This window comes from Gopherus flavomarginatus, chromosome 4, assembly GCF_025201925.1.
Source record: "Gopherus flavomarginatus isolate rGopFla2 chromosome 4, rGopFla2.mat.asm, whole genome shotgun sequence".
Taxonomy (NCBI): Eukaryota; Metazoa; Chordata; order Testudines; family Testudinidae; genus Gopherus; species Gopherus flavomarginatus.
Window position 1 is genome coordinate 44,321,718 of NC_066620.1, and position 16,326 is coordinate 44,338,043.

Sequence of the window (16,326 nt, forward strand, 5' to 3'; positions counted from 1 at the left end):
CACACGCATATGCATCATCTAGTCACATGTAAAGTCCCATTGACTTCAAGTACTACTCAACATGAATAAGGGTTGCAACATTGGGCTCTATATAATTAAACAACACTGGCAGACAAAAGAAACTGTACTTTTCTGACCCGATCCCTACACTTTATTCTGGCCCAGTCCTTGTTCAGGTAAAAAAAAATTAAGAAAATTTTTCCTGTAAAAAAGTGTGCAAAATTGGACCATTGTTTTGAGCCAAGTATGATAACTAGCTCTCAATGAGCCACACACCTCTTATCTTTTCCAGCTTTTATAGCAGAGAATCATTGTGTAATCCCTGTAAACAGAGATGTGAAGCTACGAGACAGTCTATGTTTCATGATAGCACTTGAAAAATACTGCAGTAGGGTCCAATTCCACATGGACGATATGGAACCTGCATTTAAGATAGTGACATGGAGGATTGGGTCCTATTTATAAATAAATGCCTTGACGTTGTCTTATACACCGCTACCTCGATATAACGTGACCCAATATAACACAAATTCAGATATAACGTAGTAAAGCAGTGCTCGGGGGGAGGGGGGGGACCCGCGGAGGGGAAGGGCCTGCACACTCCAGTGGATCAAAGCAAGTTCAATATAACGTGGTTTCACCTAACGCAGTAAGATTTTTTTGGCTCCGGAGGACAGCGTTATATCGAGGTAGAGGTGTATGTCTTCATTATTTAACAAAAGGTTAGACATTCAAAACACAATCTTTAGCTGAGACCAAATATATCACTACTTTGCACTTATCAAATCTATCAACCAAGGATCTCAAAGTGCTTTACAAATGAGACAATTAGCTAACCTTCACAATACACCTATAAAGCAGATGGCTATTATAACTATTTTACAGAAGGAGAAACTGTAGCAGAGAAGTTTATGGGTAAACATTCAAAAGTTGCCTCTAGTTTTGCATGCCTACATTTTTGGATGCTCAGCTTTAGACATGTAAGGCCAAATTTTCAGAGGTGCTGCGCACTCACTCCAGTTGAAGTCAGTGGGAACTGCAGGAGCTCAGTATCTGAAAATCAGTCCCCAGGTATCACAAGTTGGGCACTCAAAATTAGCAGAGATAATTTAAAATTTGGGACTTACTTAATCACACAGCAAGTCAGTGCCAGGAACAGAAACACATCTTGTGTCTTCCAGACCTTTGCTAAGCCCCAGATCTGCATAACTCCCTGCAAACATGAAGTTTCACCTCTAAAACATTTTGAAAGAGATTTGAGCACGTGAAACACAGGTTTACAACAAAAGTGGAATTTCAGTTTTAATATACTGTTTGCCACTTAAAACCCTATAATAAAATGGAAGATACTAGATTATTTTTATTTATAAAGGGTTTCAACAGTGGTACATATTTGTTAAAATTTCATAACACTAAATGTACAGGTAAAATCTAATTTCAAAAATTAACTGAATTTAAGCGCTAAATAACAAGAACTAAAAGCTTAATCCACAGAATGCTAAATCTCTAGTCTACCATTATCCACTACAGCATGGGAGATAGTAATGCAATCTTTCCCATATTGCCCTGTTGATGCTCCTTGACAAGAAAAACCACTTCTAGGCCTAAAAGCGTAGAGCAGTCTTGATTCCGATTCAATCCTTGGCTTCTTCAATGATATCATCATGTTGCCAGGTAATATTGTGATGATGGTTTTCACCACTAGAAACTAGGCTGAATTTCATGTATTCCATACAGAAACCAGTAGTAAACTGGTAACTACTTTCAGTCATTACTGAGGCCAGATTAAACCAAGGACCCACATGTGAAGGACTTCATAACCCCATTACCACTCATCTAATTTTATCTAGCAATTTAGGCTTTTTATGGCTTATCTAAAGTACCTGTGAGAGCTTTCACTGTTGCACTGGAGAATCTAAGCCACTCTGTTCCCTATGCATAATAAAAATCAGACTAAAAAGCAGCAGGATCCAGACTTGAAATCAATGGAACTACTTATGTAATGGGAATATACAGCAGACAGTTTTCAGATTGACTTCTAAGTTTTTTTTGTGTTTTTTTTTTCAAATTTCCAATATATATTAGAAGGGAGTTGCCCACATTACAGACTAATGCCTGCAACATTTTAAAATCAGCTCCATTTAATTCTGTTAAGTTCCAGCTGTTTATATCAGAAAAAAAATTGGTCCTCAGCATTTAGTTTTAATTTTCAATCCTTTTAAATTAGAAATATAAACATAAGCCCTAAAACATTAAAAGCAGCACAAACAGGTATCCTATGTAAAATCCTAGTGCCACATTCTAGTTGATTGAAAAAGCAGTGTACATTAAAGGAGCATGTCTGATCACCTTTACCAAAAAGGATTACTGGAGCGCAGGGCTTCTCAGGAGAAAATACAAAAAGTAATGTGGAAAAGGCTAGGGCATATTCCTCTTCCTTACATTGTCTCTGCAGAGCCACAATGTAAGAATCACATGCCTGGCCTTGCAGACACAGAAACAAAAACTTGAGTAGTAAGAACCAGTGGGGGTGGATCTATCCCTCAAGCATATATTACACAGACAAAGATATATATATTCAAAAGGAAGAGAACAAAGTGGGAAAAATCAGGGTATCAACAGGACCAATAGAAGGGCCTGAAGTCTCTATCCCTGGAGGAATAAAGAAAGGGGGAGACCTATACCAAGTTTCAGCTCACAGTGAATTATAATTAAATTAAAAAAATTCTGGAAACAGGAATTAATAATGGAAATATCCTAATTATACATATGCCAGCAGGAACTGTCTTTATAAGTACTTCTATATGTGATTACTTTGGCTTTTTGAAAAGATTTGATAAATTATATTTACAAAACAAAATATGAAACTGCATTAAAATAGAATAGAATTTTAGTTGTATATAGAGCTTTTCATATGCAAAGTATCCAAAAATGCTTTCAATAATGTGTTAGGTACTAGGGGCCTGATTCTCATTTTCAGTAAGTCCCTTTTAAAGTATGTAAAGTGTGCAGTGTGAAAAGGTCTTAAAGTGAGTTTAAATATAATTTATATGCTCACTTAAAGGCCCCATCAGAGTTCCCAACCTGTGTAAAGGGGCCTTAGTGTAAATTGGAATCAGACCCTGGTAGTGCAATGGTTGTGTAGATCAGTGCAACATCCATTATGCAGCCATCAGCAATTCACACACAGTCAAGTCACAACCCTAGACTCAGAACAATGCAGGACTCCTATGCCCACACAGAGCCACATTATCTGTGTTTCTTGATGGGGCAGCTTTGGGTCTTGGATAAAACAATCCTATTTGACAGACAGATACTGGTGGACAGATTTATAGAGTTATTCCCTATAGTTTTTAAGTAGTGACAAAAGTGCAATGCAATCTTTAACTTTCACCTGAACAGTACTATATGGCACAGTAATAGTGGTAAATTATGAACCCAACTTCTTACATGGAACTTAAACCCAGAGACCTAATTCTCCCCTCAGATAAAGGGATGCAACTTCCACTGATTTCAGTAGTAATTGTATCAGTGTAACTGAGGAGAGAATTGGGCCCTTTAAGGGTATGTCTATGCTGCAGCTGGGAGAGAGCCTCCAATCCCAGGTAGACAGACTCACACCAGCAGGACTTGAGCTAGTATGCTAAAAATAGCAGTGTGGACATTGTTGGTCAGGCTGCAGCTCAGACTCCCAAGCCCACCCGACCCCCTAGCCTTGAGAGCCCAAGCCTCAATGTCCACACTGCTATTTTTAGCATGCTAGCTCAAGCCCCTACGTCTGTCTTCCCTAGGCTGGGAGACTTATTCCCAGCTGCAGTGTAGACATACCCATAATGACTTTCTTACCCAAAAGCAAGAGTGTTACCTTAGGGTTAATTTTTAAGAACATATTTTCCTAAAAAAATGTAACCTCTGTTAATTGTTATCCAAATTAATATGAACAAAGGACATAATCTAATATTTTTGTACTAGTGGGATCAACATTCTAACGTATTTCTCTGTTCACTAGTTCTTTCTTCAAGAGGCCATGAATCAATGAATCAAAAAAACCAATCAATAAAGCATTTAAAATGTAGATAATGGTCTATATCTGTAACAATGTGATAAAGATTAAGCAGGACCTGGGAGCATGTTTAATACAAGTGACATTTAAGAGCTCCATAGGGCTGGTGCATGCTCAGTACAGATGAAGGACTGTCTAAAGCACTGACAGCTTTGTGTTAACAGAATGTTCAGAGACTTCAGCAGCATCTAAAAAGCTCTGCTGTTTGACATGCTCAGTAATTTCAGAAGTTTAGAACTAAACCAAGTCAGGAATGATTGTCAAAAAGAGACAACAAAAGGCGTTTTCCTAACCACAGGCCCATCCACCTGCCAAATTTCAAGTTCCTCCCTCAAAAGCATGAAGCCACTAGAACTCTTCAAAGAAAGTTACAAAAAAATAAGATTGGCAAAACTACCTATTTTTCTTTAACCATGGCCTCTGAAACAGCTAAACTCTTTTTGCTGAAAATCCCACCAAAATTCAGTCTAAGGCAAAGAACAAGCATGGAAAATTTCAACTCAAATGGTTAAAGTCTGGCAATGTTACAAACAGAAAGCAGGGGCTTAAAATAGAAAGTGCAATCTTAAATAGAGGTGTCATAGCCAAGTCTGCCTAAAGGGAAAACTCTGACTTTTTCAGTGCTGCTACAAAAAATACTGTACTATTATTTACTGAAATCTGAAATTCTAAATGATGAAAGGAAAGTTGTAACTTCTAGATGAGAAAATTGAAGGAAAGGATTTTGTTGCTTCTTTCTCTGCAATCTTTCATTACTAGTATGCAGTGTCACCCTCTGATATCCATGTATCTCACTGGTACAAAAGTACTTTGTTTAGCCTCTTAACACCATAGATCATTTCTGTGGCTTAACAACGTCAAAAAAATTCCATTCTCTATGTGAATCTCATACAAATACAATTGGCTCTTGCTACTTTGTACCATCAGTAAACTGCAGGAAGCTCCCCAGTAAGATTTTCAAGTTTTGTGAGTAAACAATAAAAAACTATATTGCATCACAAGAAGTACTTATTTAATGTATTTTGATAAATGTACATTAGTGTCTGGTTATTTCTGACATTTCCTCTAACACAAAACGATTGTACACAATTTTGTAAAGGTAGTGAAGTCTTCATAACTTGAGACTTCAGTACAGCACTCTCAAAAGCTCTCTTCTGAGATGCTGAGAAATGGGACGAGACTACTGTTTTTTGTCAAAGTTATTGTGTTCATGGATAAGTGCTTTTATCATTGTACACTTGCATTTGTGATGCCTACATCAGTGAGAGCATAAGGTAGGAAACTGCCTGTCACATGACACAGAACATACATCTACCTCTCTTTTTCTAATAACAGAAACAAGAAAAATAAAAATGTTGAAGGAAAATTTTATTTTTACACTAAGCTCATTGCACCAAATTAATGTCTGATGTAACTCCACAGCAGTTGCACCAGGGATGGATTTGTTTCTGCTGTTAATTGGCATAAGTGTCTCTCTAGGACATGTTGATGTATTTCATTTAACTTATATTTTATACTGACATCATTCCTACAAAACAGGGAAAAAAATGAGAGGCTTTCTCACTTTTTTTTTCTCGTTTTCATGATTCAGCACTCTCCTTTTCCAAAGCCTAAGAGATATTTCTTATAAGATTAAAAACTTTACAAGCAGAATTCTGGACCCATTAACTTTGCAGTGTTGAGATAGCTAAGTGCTAGAATGCATTAAACACTACATTACCCTTCTATATTCCATCTGAATAGACTATTACCTCTGGTATGCTGGAAATCAATTACAAGAAAGCAGTGTGACTACACTGCAATTACTGTGTTACTTTTGCCTCATGCTTACAAACCTGCTGCGAAGTACTTATCTTACTAGACAAACATTCATCCTTCAATTTTTAAATCATAACATCAAAGTTATTCCACCAATACCCCCTCTCCATTTCAATGCAGAACCCTTAAAAACTTAAGCTTTTGCAAAACAAGAAAAAAGGGCATTTCACTGCCTTCTTTCTTTACTGCCTCTTCCTCCATGGTCCAAAATGGACTCCCTTTACTACCTGCAAGGTCCCATCCAAATACTCCCTAGAAGATAATACTGTAATTTTACTTTTGACACAAAAATCAAACTCAGTCTCTCCAATAAACAAAATATTACAGCTTGCAAAGAAGTCAGTCAGATTCAATGCCCACTCCTAACTGTGACAGGCAATCAGTTATAACAGATAAAAAATAGATATTGTCCAAATAAAATATATCAAACCCACACCACTTTCTCCGAGTATTTCACATTTTCATTTTAATGGATTGTTTCTAAGGTTGTTGGGGTGATTTATAATTGTGTACTTTATATATTTTCTACATGCAAAGAGGAAGATGGGAATGGTAGAATTGAACAGGCATTAAGATTTATTTTTTTATAAAGCAATCTTCCTCATGCTATATAAACTTCCTTTGTGTTACAGAACATTAGTTAAACCAAAAATATAATATGTTCTGCTGAGCATTGCCAACTCATAGCAACAGCTGACTATATTCTACTGTGAAGCCAGCAGGCTTACTTTATTACTGTAGCTTCAGCAACAAACATACTTTAAAAATATGCCTTGACTGTAAAATAAATGTAAGAAACAGAGTAAAAAGAATAACGAAGTGAGAGAAATCCTTGGTAGGTCTATATTTTCCCAACAGCTTCTTACTTCTAAACACATTAGGACCCACATGCACACCCTTCACCTGTACCCTTCCCTTTTGAATAAAACAGTCAAGAAGTCAGATGAACAACCATGAAAAACAAAACTGCAATGGTGTAGTCAAACTGAGCATTTGCACATATAAATGGCTACTTAGATCCATTTATTTGTGCATCCAAATACTCCATTTGCAAATCTGACTTTTTGAAAAAGTCACTTGATCCCTAGGAATAGTTCTGAGGAGCATGTGCACTACAATTAGCCAGCACCACATATCTGCACCAAATGAAATTTAGCACAGGAAGTACTAAGAAAATTTGTTTTATCTATACCACTTTGATACTGGAGCCTCCTTAAGACCAGTGTACCCTGTCCGTTTATTTTGTAAGTTCCTCAGGGGCACAACCCAGGTCTTCCACTTTGTAGTCTATAGGGCCAAGATATTCATAATACATAGAAATTCACAATATAAATATCATAATTCAGTGGGCAGCCATCACTCGCTCAGGCCAGACTTTATTTTGAGCCTCAAATACATTCTAGTCAGGACATCTCAGACTGCAAATTATTTACAAGCAGTCAGGGAATGAGGAAAACCTCCCCACAGCCCATCTTCAACGCGAACTGACAGGCGAGCGGAAGAGGCTCTGCGGGGGGAACAGGCCGGGCGGCAGCCTGCAGCGTGCCAGGGGAGACAGTGTCCTGGTTATTTCGGCCCCGGCCCCTTATTGCTCCTGGTGTTGGGTTACCCCAGCCCACGCCTGACGCGCTGCCCCAGCCTTTCCAGGGACACGTCCCAGGCCCATCGTCCTACGGCTGCTCTCAGCAGACTCCCTCCCCCCACTGGGGCGCTGGCGCTGCTGCAGCTGGGCAGGAGGGCCCCGGCTTGGGGACCGCAGCACCTAGAGGGAAGGGACCAGAGCGGGGAGCCGAAGCTCCGTCACCCCCGCGGGGTCTCTCCTGACGGGCGAAGCCTGGCACGGCCGAGGCTGCCCCCCTGCCGGGCCCGCCGCGAGCAGGCGGCTCCGGGGCGGAGGAGCAGGGCCACGCCGCGCTGCCGGCGAGTAGCGCGCGCACCTGCTGCTACTGGTCGCGCGGCCTCCTCCTCCCCCAGGCGCAGCAGGGCACCGGCCCGCGCGCGTGGGGGAAGGGGTCACGCGGGGTTATTTACGGCCTGGCTCTAATTTCGGAAGCCCAATAACAAACCCACGGGCGGCACGTCTAGTGCGGAGACTCACCCGTCCCGCAGAGAGGCGCCGGCCCCTTTAAAAACACAGGAGACCACGCCCACTCCCCCTCCTGAAAGGCCGCCCGCCAATCGAGGGCGGGGACCCAGCCCGGGGTGCCGGGAGCCAATGAGCAGGCCGCTTAGTGAGAGGCGGAGCAGCGGGACAGGCGAGAAGATGGAGGCAGCGGCCGCAGAGCGGGGTCCGGCAGCTGCTGGCGGCGTTGCGCCCCTGAGGCCGCGGGCTGCGGCGGTGCCGGAGCGGCTGCAGCGGCGGGAGGCGGAGCGGCAGCGGGAAGCGGAGCGGCGGCGGCAGGAGAAGGCGGCCCAGGCGGTGCAGGAGGAGCAGAGCGGGTTCTTCGCGGCCGCCTTCTCCCGGGAGCGGGCGGCCATCGAGGCGCTGCTGGGGCCCGGCCCGGGCCAGGCGGAGGCGGAGGAGGCGCTGGAGGAGGCAGCCGCCCGGCTGCAAGGGCTGCAGAAGCTCCTCACCGACAGCGTCCGCTTCCTGGCGCCGTACGAGGTGCGGCAGGCGCAGGAGGCGCTGAGCCGGCTCCAGGGGGCCCTGACGGCCAAGCGCCAGCAGCTGCAGCCCAAGAAGCGATTCGCCTTCCGGGCCCGCAGGAAGGAGGCGGAGTCCGCCCCGCCGCCCGCCCCGGCCTGCCAGCTGCCCGCGGAGTCCGCCCCGCCGCCCACCCCGGCCTGCCAGCTGCCCGCGGAGTCCGCCCCGCCGCCCGCCTCGGCCGGCCAGCTGCTCGCGGAGGGCGAAGGGAGCGGCCCCCCCACTGTGCGGCTTCAGCCGGGCCGAAGCCCAGACGCTGGAGCTTGGCCCCTCGGAGCTTTTGCAGCGCGATGTGCTGCTGGCCGATCTGAGTGACTGCCGGGTGCTTCTTCGCGGCAACCCCAACACTCTCCGGGTACGGGACTGCCGGGGCTGCACCGTGCTCTGTGGGCCCGTCTCCACCTCGGTGCTGGTGGACGGGTGTAGCGACTGCCTCCTGGTCCTGGCCTGCCAGCAGCTCCGCACCCACCGCACCCGGGACAGCCGGATCTACCTGCAGGTGACCAGCCGGGCTATGGTGGAGGACTGCAGTGGCGTCCGCTTCGCCCCCTACACCTGGAGCTACCCAGGCATCGAGGGCGACTACGAGTCCTCTGGACTAGACAGAGGTAGGAACAACTGGAACCTGGTGGATGACTTTGACTGGCTGGCCAGAGATGAGCCCTCGCCCAACTGGAGCGTGATCCCTGAGCAGGAGAGAATCACCCAGTGGGACTGAATGAGGGCTGCAAAGGAAAAACTTTCCACCCTAGAGGAGCTCTGAGACTGCAGAGGAAACTTGTGACTGTACAGCAGGTCCCAGCATAGCTGCAAATAAAACTATCTTTAATTCATTCTAAAATAACTTAATAGCAGTTTGTGGGTCTTTAAATCCTGAATTATAATGTGGGATTAAACTACTTGTTCTAAACTGCTATACATTGATGTGCTATGATAGAGGCTGGTAACCACTGCAGTATCCCTGTGACAACTCTTTAGGGCTTCTGTGATTTGTACGCTGTTTTCCTGCTCACTGGCAATGAGCCTCTAAATAAAGGTATGCTGCTGCCTACTTGTTCAGCTGGATAAAATCTGAATTGCCTTGTGGTGATGTACATTTCAGTGGACCAGGAAATTTAATGCTCACACTCCTGAGTTCTATAGGATATTACACTTTCTGACTCTGTCTTCACTAGCGTGTGTTCTTCATAGTAGGTAATGTGGTAAAAGTTTTTCAGAGAGGTGGAATTTTTCCATTGCCCTAGTGCTGTCTGCACTGAGGTTTAGGTTGACTAAAATTCACACTCCTGAGATGTAGGTTCACAACCCTAAACTGTGTAGTTAGATCAGCCTAAATTTTCAGCATACACCTAGCAGTTACTTTAGTCTGCTAATGTGGGTGAAAACTACAACTTGCCTTGTCTTCATTAGGCTTTTACAATATGTTGGCCACTAAGGTAAGAACCTCCCTCTTTTCCTGGTGGGAGGCTAACCCTTTTCTCACGGTTTTGATCTCAAGTTAACTTGAGAATCAGTTAACTCAAGGTAAATATGTTCATAAATGCTGTTCTGGGTGCTAAGGGACAAATGGTTGTAGCCTGAAACAGCTATTTGGGAAGTATCCAGATTAGCCATTACAAACATTAATTGGCAAATCAGTTAACTCGAGATAAAAAGTAGTGTAAACAAGTTCTTAGAGAACATATTTAAGGTATGCAATAGGTGATTTGGTACCACAGAGGTCTTGCTCTAGTAATATGGTACAGTTATCTAAAGGGGTTGAATTGATGTGGAATGTTTGGGGAGGATGGTTTAGAGAGAACTTCCTTGCCTCTTTCTCCCCTCCCCCCCCCCCCCCAAAATATTAACTACAAGCTCTTGATCTACTGTCTGTATTGCTACCTTCTCTTTTGTGTAGGCAAGTTGCATAGGCAATTTACCAAAGCCTGTTTTGGTGAAGATGTAGCAGTAGCCCTTCAAAAGCACACTACACGTGCTGTAGCATTATGTACTTACAGTAGAAGACAACATGGAATAGTCTGCAAGCCTTTGTCCTTTATTTAAAAAAAACAAACTATATACAAGACCTTCCCTTGAAAGTGCTCATTGTTTACAAGTAGGACAGCTGGTAGAAAGGTGTGGAAACTTGAAACAGAACTGCCTTGTTCAAAGGTCATTCCATTGTAACATCTCTACTCTGAAATATTAGTGTAGATAAATATAAACACTGCCTTGCCTATTGGAAAAAACACACTGCTCTCTGGGCTGAAGTGCAATGTTTTAAAACATCAAATACATTCATAATCACTGTAAAGCAGTATCTAGTTGAAGGCACTCTTAACTACTTGACTGTTTTTCAAGAATCAAATATAGTCTCACCTATTCACTGTTTCTTTCCAGAAAAAAGTTGTTACCCTCTTTCATTTACAATTTAACTTGTATGGGTTTGGGGGTATTCTCACAACTTTGCAGTTTTGTTTACTTGTACTAACTTACATCTTCTGCCTTACAGTTTCAGGTATAATACCATGAATGTACTTTAGTGAACTGTATTTAACTCAGTCCTTATTTTGTCTAATTTTCTGCTGATGTGGAAACTTTTGGCAGTCTAATAAATATGTTCAAAGAAAATAGTTCTCAGGGGTCTGTATCTACTGTAAAGGACATAAGATGTCACATCTCAAATTTTTTAGTCTTAGAACAAGCTCTACTTGTGGTAAAGAATCACATTTGTTCTTTGAGTGCCCCCCCTCAATTAATTATCATTGTACTGACAATAAGCAAGTCCTCTTCACTTCCTGGCCTTCTTGCTGTAGGTCTGTTTGGTGCCTGAAACAATCTAACTGTACAGCTAGAGAGTGGTGTGTGACTGCTCTTGTACCTTCCCTGTCAAAGTCGTCATTGTGCAAGGAAGCAAAGAAAGCTGGGGGGGGACATTAATTCTGCATGTGCACAGTGGTGCAGGATTCCGCCAGGAGTAATCAACAAAGGGAGGAAAGCCTAAAGATGGATTACAGAGACTAATATTTAGGTGTGTTCTATGGAGATACCTGGTAGGCACCTTCTCAGAAATCACTGAAGTGAGTTGCCAATTCTCAATGCCTCCTCTTCTGTGAAGTGCTTCACTCTTAAGAAAATTCTGGGTCGTGTACTCATGAAGGAAAGCTAAAATGTCAGAAGAGAATTTTCAGAAAATTAGTAATACTGTTGAATACAAACTACTCCTCCTCCTCTAAAGGTTGGCCATAATGATTGCATTTTCTAGGGCACATAGAATTGGCATATGAAATGGAGCAGCATAATTTGGTTTGGAGTGATTATCTTGAGGACTGAGTTTCAGAGATCACTCACTCACTCATGCAAAGAATTGTGTACCTATAAATATAAAAGTGATATGGTTAGTCTCACAACCCCTCGCTCTTCCCAGAGGCTGCATCTACTGCTATGTAGAATCTTTTCTTTTCATGCCTGGGAATTACTCTAAATAAGGGAATTGAATGAACAACAGTATTATGTCTAAAAAAGCTGCATTAATGTTTAATGACAGGTGTAGTGTATATAAACATAAAGGTTAAAAATTTAGTTTCTGTATCTGGTGGATACAAAATTGTCAACATAGAAGCAGCTTGCAGTCAAATTAAATGTCTTTTAATTTCTGTAAAACAGCAGATTAGAATTGGGTGAATAATACTAAATACACATCAAAAATTCATTCTCATTTTTTAGTGACTTAACTTTTGGCACAATCATGAGCCACTTTGTGCCCACATAGAGGAGCGAGGCGGCATAAAGGACTCCCTTATTTCCCCAGCATCAGTTACCCATACTTCAGGCCTTGTGTAGGAAAAAAGGGTGTGTTTCCAATGCAATATAAGTCCGGTGTTGGTGGGATTCAAGTCAGTAGACCCAGGATTAGAGAACTCGGGGCTGAGTATCTACACAGTTAAAGCCTAGATTAAGAATTTTCTACCCTGGGCTCAAAATCAGGGCTCTGCTTCCACAATGCAGCATGAGAAGTTCACCATTGACCTGCTTCCAGGCAGGTCAGCTTCCATTACCACATCAAAACAGCATTAGCAACAAAACCTTTTAAAAATAAAAAGTGCCTGAACACATGCAAACAGTGAAACCATGTACAAGACAAACTCCCTACTGGTTCATACCCACTGGCCACCTGTTTTTTCCCTTCTCATGTTGGCTGCACACTTGGCATCAGGGAAGTAAAGGTGGAGGCATCTATAAGGGAGGGTGTGAATATGGAGAACTACAAAGGACACAGCTGTCCTGCTCAGCCACTCAGAGGACCTGATTACATGGCCCACCCAGCTGTGGAATTGTGCAAGCTGTTTCTGGACTGCATCACAAGATACCAGGGAGGGGATTCAGACTGTGGTGTAGGTACAGCAGGAGCCAGTACTCTTGCAGCCATTAGGGATAGTAGCCACTTGAACAGTTTTTTTCTGCTAAAGTCTGTCATCCTCTCTTAGCCATCATCTCTGTTCCAGGAACTGCTAAGCAAGTGCTTGCTCCTGTGCTGAAACCCTGACCCCAAGCTGTGTAGCCAGCCTGAGCCTTTCCTCTAGCTGTAAGTCCCTCTGTCTTTGGTACTAGATCTGTCAATTGGCCTGTCCGAAACTTCAACTATAAATTCATCACAGAAATGCTTCTTGGAACAGTCCTTGAAGGTACATTGACCCTGGCTTCTGCTGCAATGTGGGTGAACTGTGGAGGTACTGCAGCCAATAGAGGTCAGGGGCTGGAATAGGACACGATGGTTATTTTTTCAAATAGCTCAGTGCAGGACCACAGAAAAAATCCTGTGGCGTTTCAAAAAGGTAAAGTGTTACTTTTCAAAACTGAATTTCAGTATATTTGAGAGGATGCTTGAGAGCACAGAAGTTCCCTGGACACAGCCAGGTCAATTGCAGCAAAAGACATTCAGAGACAATGGTAAATTAAAAAAAATCAAAGCTGCTTTTAAAAGAAAAATTGCAGAACAGCTCAGGGTGGGAGATGCCATCAATGGCCATGCTACAAAAGATTTTTCTATCATTTTGGACTTTCCACATTTTGTAGGACATCAGTTCCTGTGCCCAATTCACAAAGGTAGATGTTATTCCAAGCTGCTGGTGGGAAACCAGCACTGTATGCCACTGGAGAATTCATATGTATAGTGATTGAACAGCACATCTATGAGTGGAGTGGGCTGTTTAGCTACCAAGATGGCTCTGGAAAAATCTCTCTCACAGAAATACAACTACCTATATGGAGATCTTGATACAGAAAAAGTTTGCAGCACCGGGGTTGGTTCAGAATTAATGGAGGAATCAACAGGATGATCTTCCACATGGCTTAGTCTGTTATGGATGCATGCAAACACACAGAACACTACAGCCATCCTCTTCCACCACCACACCAGGCACATTTGTGGACAACATTTCAAAGCCCTGTTGTAGGACTTCATGGACTACCTTTAACTGAAATGGACTAGACACAGGCGCCAGCTTCCTCTGGCCATGGGAATGCTCAACCTCCCGCTCCACTCCAGGCCATGCTCCCACCCACTCCCTTCTCCCACGCCCCTACCTCTGCCCTGCCTCTTCTCATTCCCACTCTGCCCCAGGCCCCGCCCCCAACTCTTCTCTCAAGCCCCCACCCCCTCCTCACCTCCTCCCACCTAGTTCTGCCCCCTCCCCCAAGCACGCCCTGTCCCCTCCCTCCCAGCACCTCCTGCATGCCGCAGAACAGCGGATCACGGTGGGTGGGAGGCGTGGGGGGAGGGGGAGGAGTTGATCGGCGGAGCTGCTGGCAGGCAGGAGGTGCCTGGAGGTGGGGGAGAGGGGAGAGCTTATTGCTGATGGGTGCTAAGCACCCATTATTTTTTCCCTGGGTTCTCCAGCCCTGAAGCACCCATGGAGTTGGCACCTATGGGACTAGATTTGTAAATGGAACACATTTCCACTTCCCCTCTCCCCCACCCCCCACAGTTCACTGTTTCCAGGCAGTTTGTTAAACCAATTGAGTGGTTACAGAGCAGCATGTTTACAGGCATGGCAATGTAAAATTTATTATTAAGAAATAGGAATGCCCTAGCTACTGTCTCTTTTTGGCCTGGGACCAGGATCCTTGTAGTGTAGGGTGGAGCAGGGCTCCACCCTTTCTCAGCCAACCAAGACAAGTTCCAGGAAGGAGCGCATCATAAAATCTACTTCTTCCCTCATAACAGGGAGAGTCACTGGCAGGAAGAGAATTGCCTGCTAACCTTTCCCGGGGCAGGGAGAATGAGACTGAATTGTTTTTACTCTGTCTCCAAACAGTGGTGGAGCTCTGGGAAAAACGCACCCGACTAAAGACAGCTGGGGAGAAAAGGACTTTTTGTTGTGAAGGTTTGGTTTGTTTGAGATGCTTCTGAATGGAGCTAAGCAGAAGTAATCTAAAGGGCTAGCTGGGAGGAGTGGGCTCAGTGTTGCATTCTGCTATAGCAAGGGTGAGTAGTAAGGTGTGCATCCAAAACAAATGATTTCAAGCTCCTGGCTATTCATAATAGAAAAAAATCACAGATGTTGCTGCTACCTGATCATCTAGTAGCAAGACTGCAATCGCTAAACAAGCAATACAGACATACACCCTCAGTCAAGAAGGCAAATATTATCCTTGCCGTGTCCCCCAGTTGCTTCCCTTAACCAGCCAAAATCACTTCAGTCGGATACATACTGATATAGCCTTAGCCAGCTGGCTTTCATCAATACCTCAACATAGACCAAATACCATGTAAAACAGTAAGTGTTGCCTCGGTCAACTGAGTTAAAGCTACAGAGTGAGGTGTCACCATGTACATCACAACCTGACTGCTCACCATAAATATATATTCAGTAAACAAGAAGAGAGATGAGGTGGAACCCCACAGAAGTGTACTCTTGGGGGAAAAGGAGAAATTGTCCGCCATCACTATTAAAGAACACTTAGTAGGAAAGGAATGGAGCTTACCAAAAGCAGCCCTGTCCACATTCATTGTGGCCCACAGTCAACAACAGCTCATTATCAGTGGTATCAAATGTAGATGATTAGAACTGGATGAAATTTTTTTACTGCAGCTTTTTTTGGCGAAAAATGCAGCTTCAGTGACACCAAAATGTTTGGCAAATTCATGCTGGTTTCACCAAATTATTGGTTTTGAAACCAAATCAAAATGCTAAAAAAATCAAAATGTTTAATTATGTAGTTTTTGAAACAAAACATTTCAATTATTTGGGTCAAAATAAATTTTTGTTTTGAAATTTCCTTTCATTTTATTTTAAAGAAAATAAAAAATGTTAAAAAATGCTGAATCTCAACAAAAACAGTTCATTTGACCCAAAACTGTTTTATTTTTCAACTTTTCAATTAGTTACATATTTTGAAAACTTCTGGGTTTGGTCAGCCCCAAAACACATTGACTTCAATGGGAACTGAAGATGGTCAGCTTCTCACAGGCTCCAATGCTTTTTGAAATTGCCAGTAAGCCTAAATATCAGTTATTCACACAGCTCCATAGCTGATAGATTTAACAATGTCGGCATGGACACCTGATCTTCATCCCTGAGTGAGAGGAGACCATTTACCATTACAACAGCCTTTACGGTCATACCAAAGGCACTCATAATACATACATAAGATAAAATTGAAGAAAACAGTTCAGGTTTCCCCCAAAACCTTAATTCTGGCTCTATATCATTGCTGCCAAAATAACCAAAGAACTGGAAACAATCTTCTTCTTAAGCAACAAACACCTTTACAAAGGGTAATTCAAAAAAAATAAAAGATGATATAATTGAACTACTTG

The 16,326-nt window shown here is 43.2% G+C and overlaps 2 protein-coding genes across 3 annotated transcripts in view; one reads left to right on the forward strand and one right to left on the reverse strand.

Annotated features, from left to right (window-relative positions):
* Positions 1–8,526, reverse strand: part of BICRAL (BICRA like chromatin remodeling complex associated protein) — a 69,224-nt gene extending 60,698 nt beyond the window's left edge. Inside the window, exon 1 of one of the 2 annotated variants that reach the window (XM_050951779.1) lies at positions 8,456–8,526. The gene's annotated coding sequence lies outside the window, so the exon portion shown is untranslated. Of the gene's footprint in view, positions 1–7,979; positions 8,071–8,455 lie in introns of those variants that run through there. The other variant, XM_050951777.1, reaches the window with a different exon arrangement.
* TBCC (tubulin folding cofactor C) lies at positions 8,097–10,354 on the forward strand. Its single transcript, XM_050951921.1, is given in 2 exon segments — positions 8,097–8,546; positions 8,548–10,354. Coding segments are annotated over 2 exon segments (1,146 nt in total). The 3' UTR covers positions 9,244–10,354.
* The last annotated feature ends 5,972 nt before the right edge of the window (positions 10,355–16,326 follow it).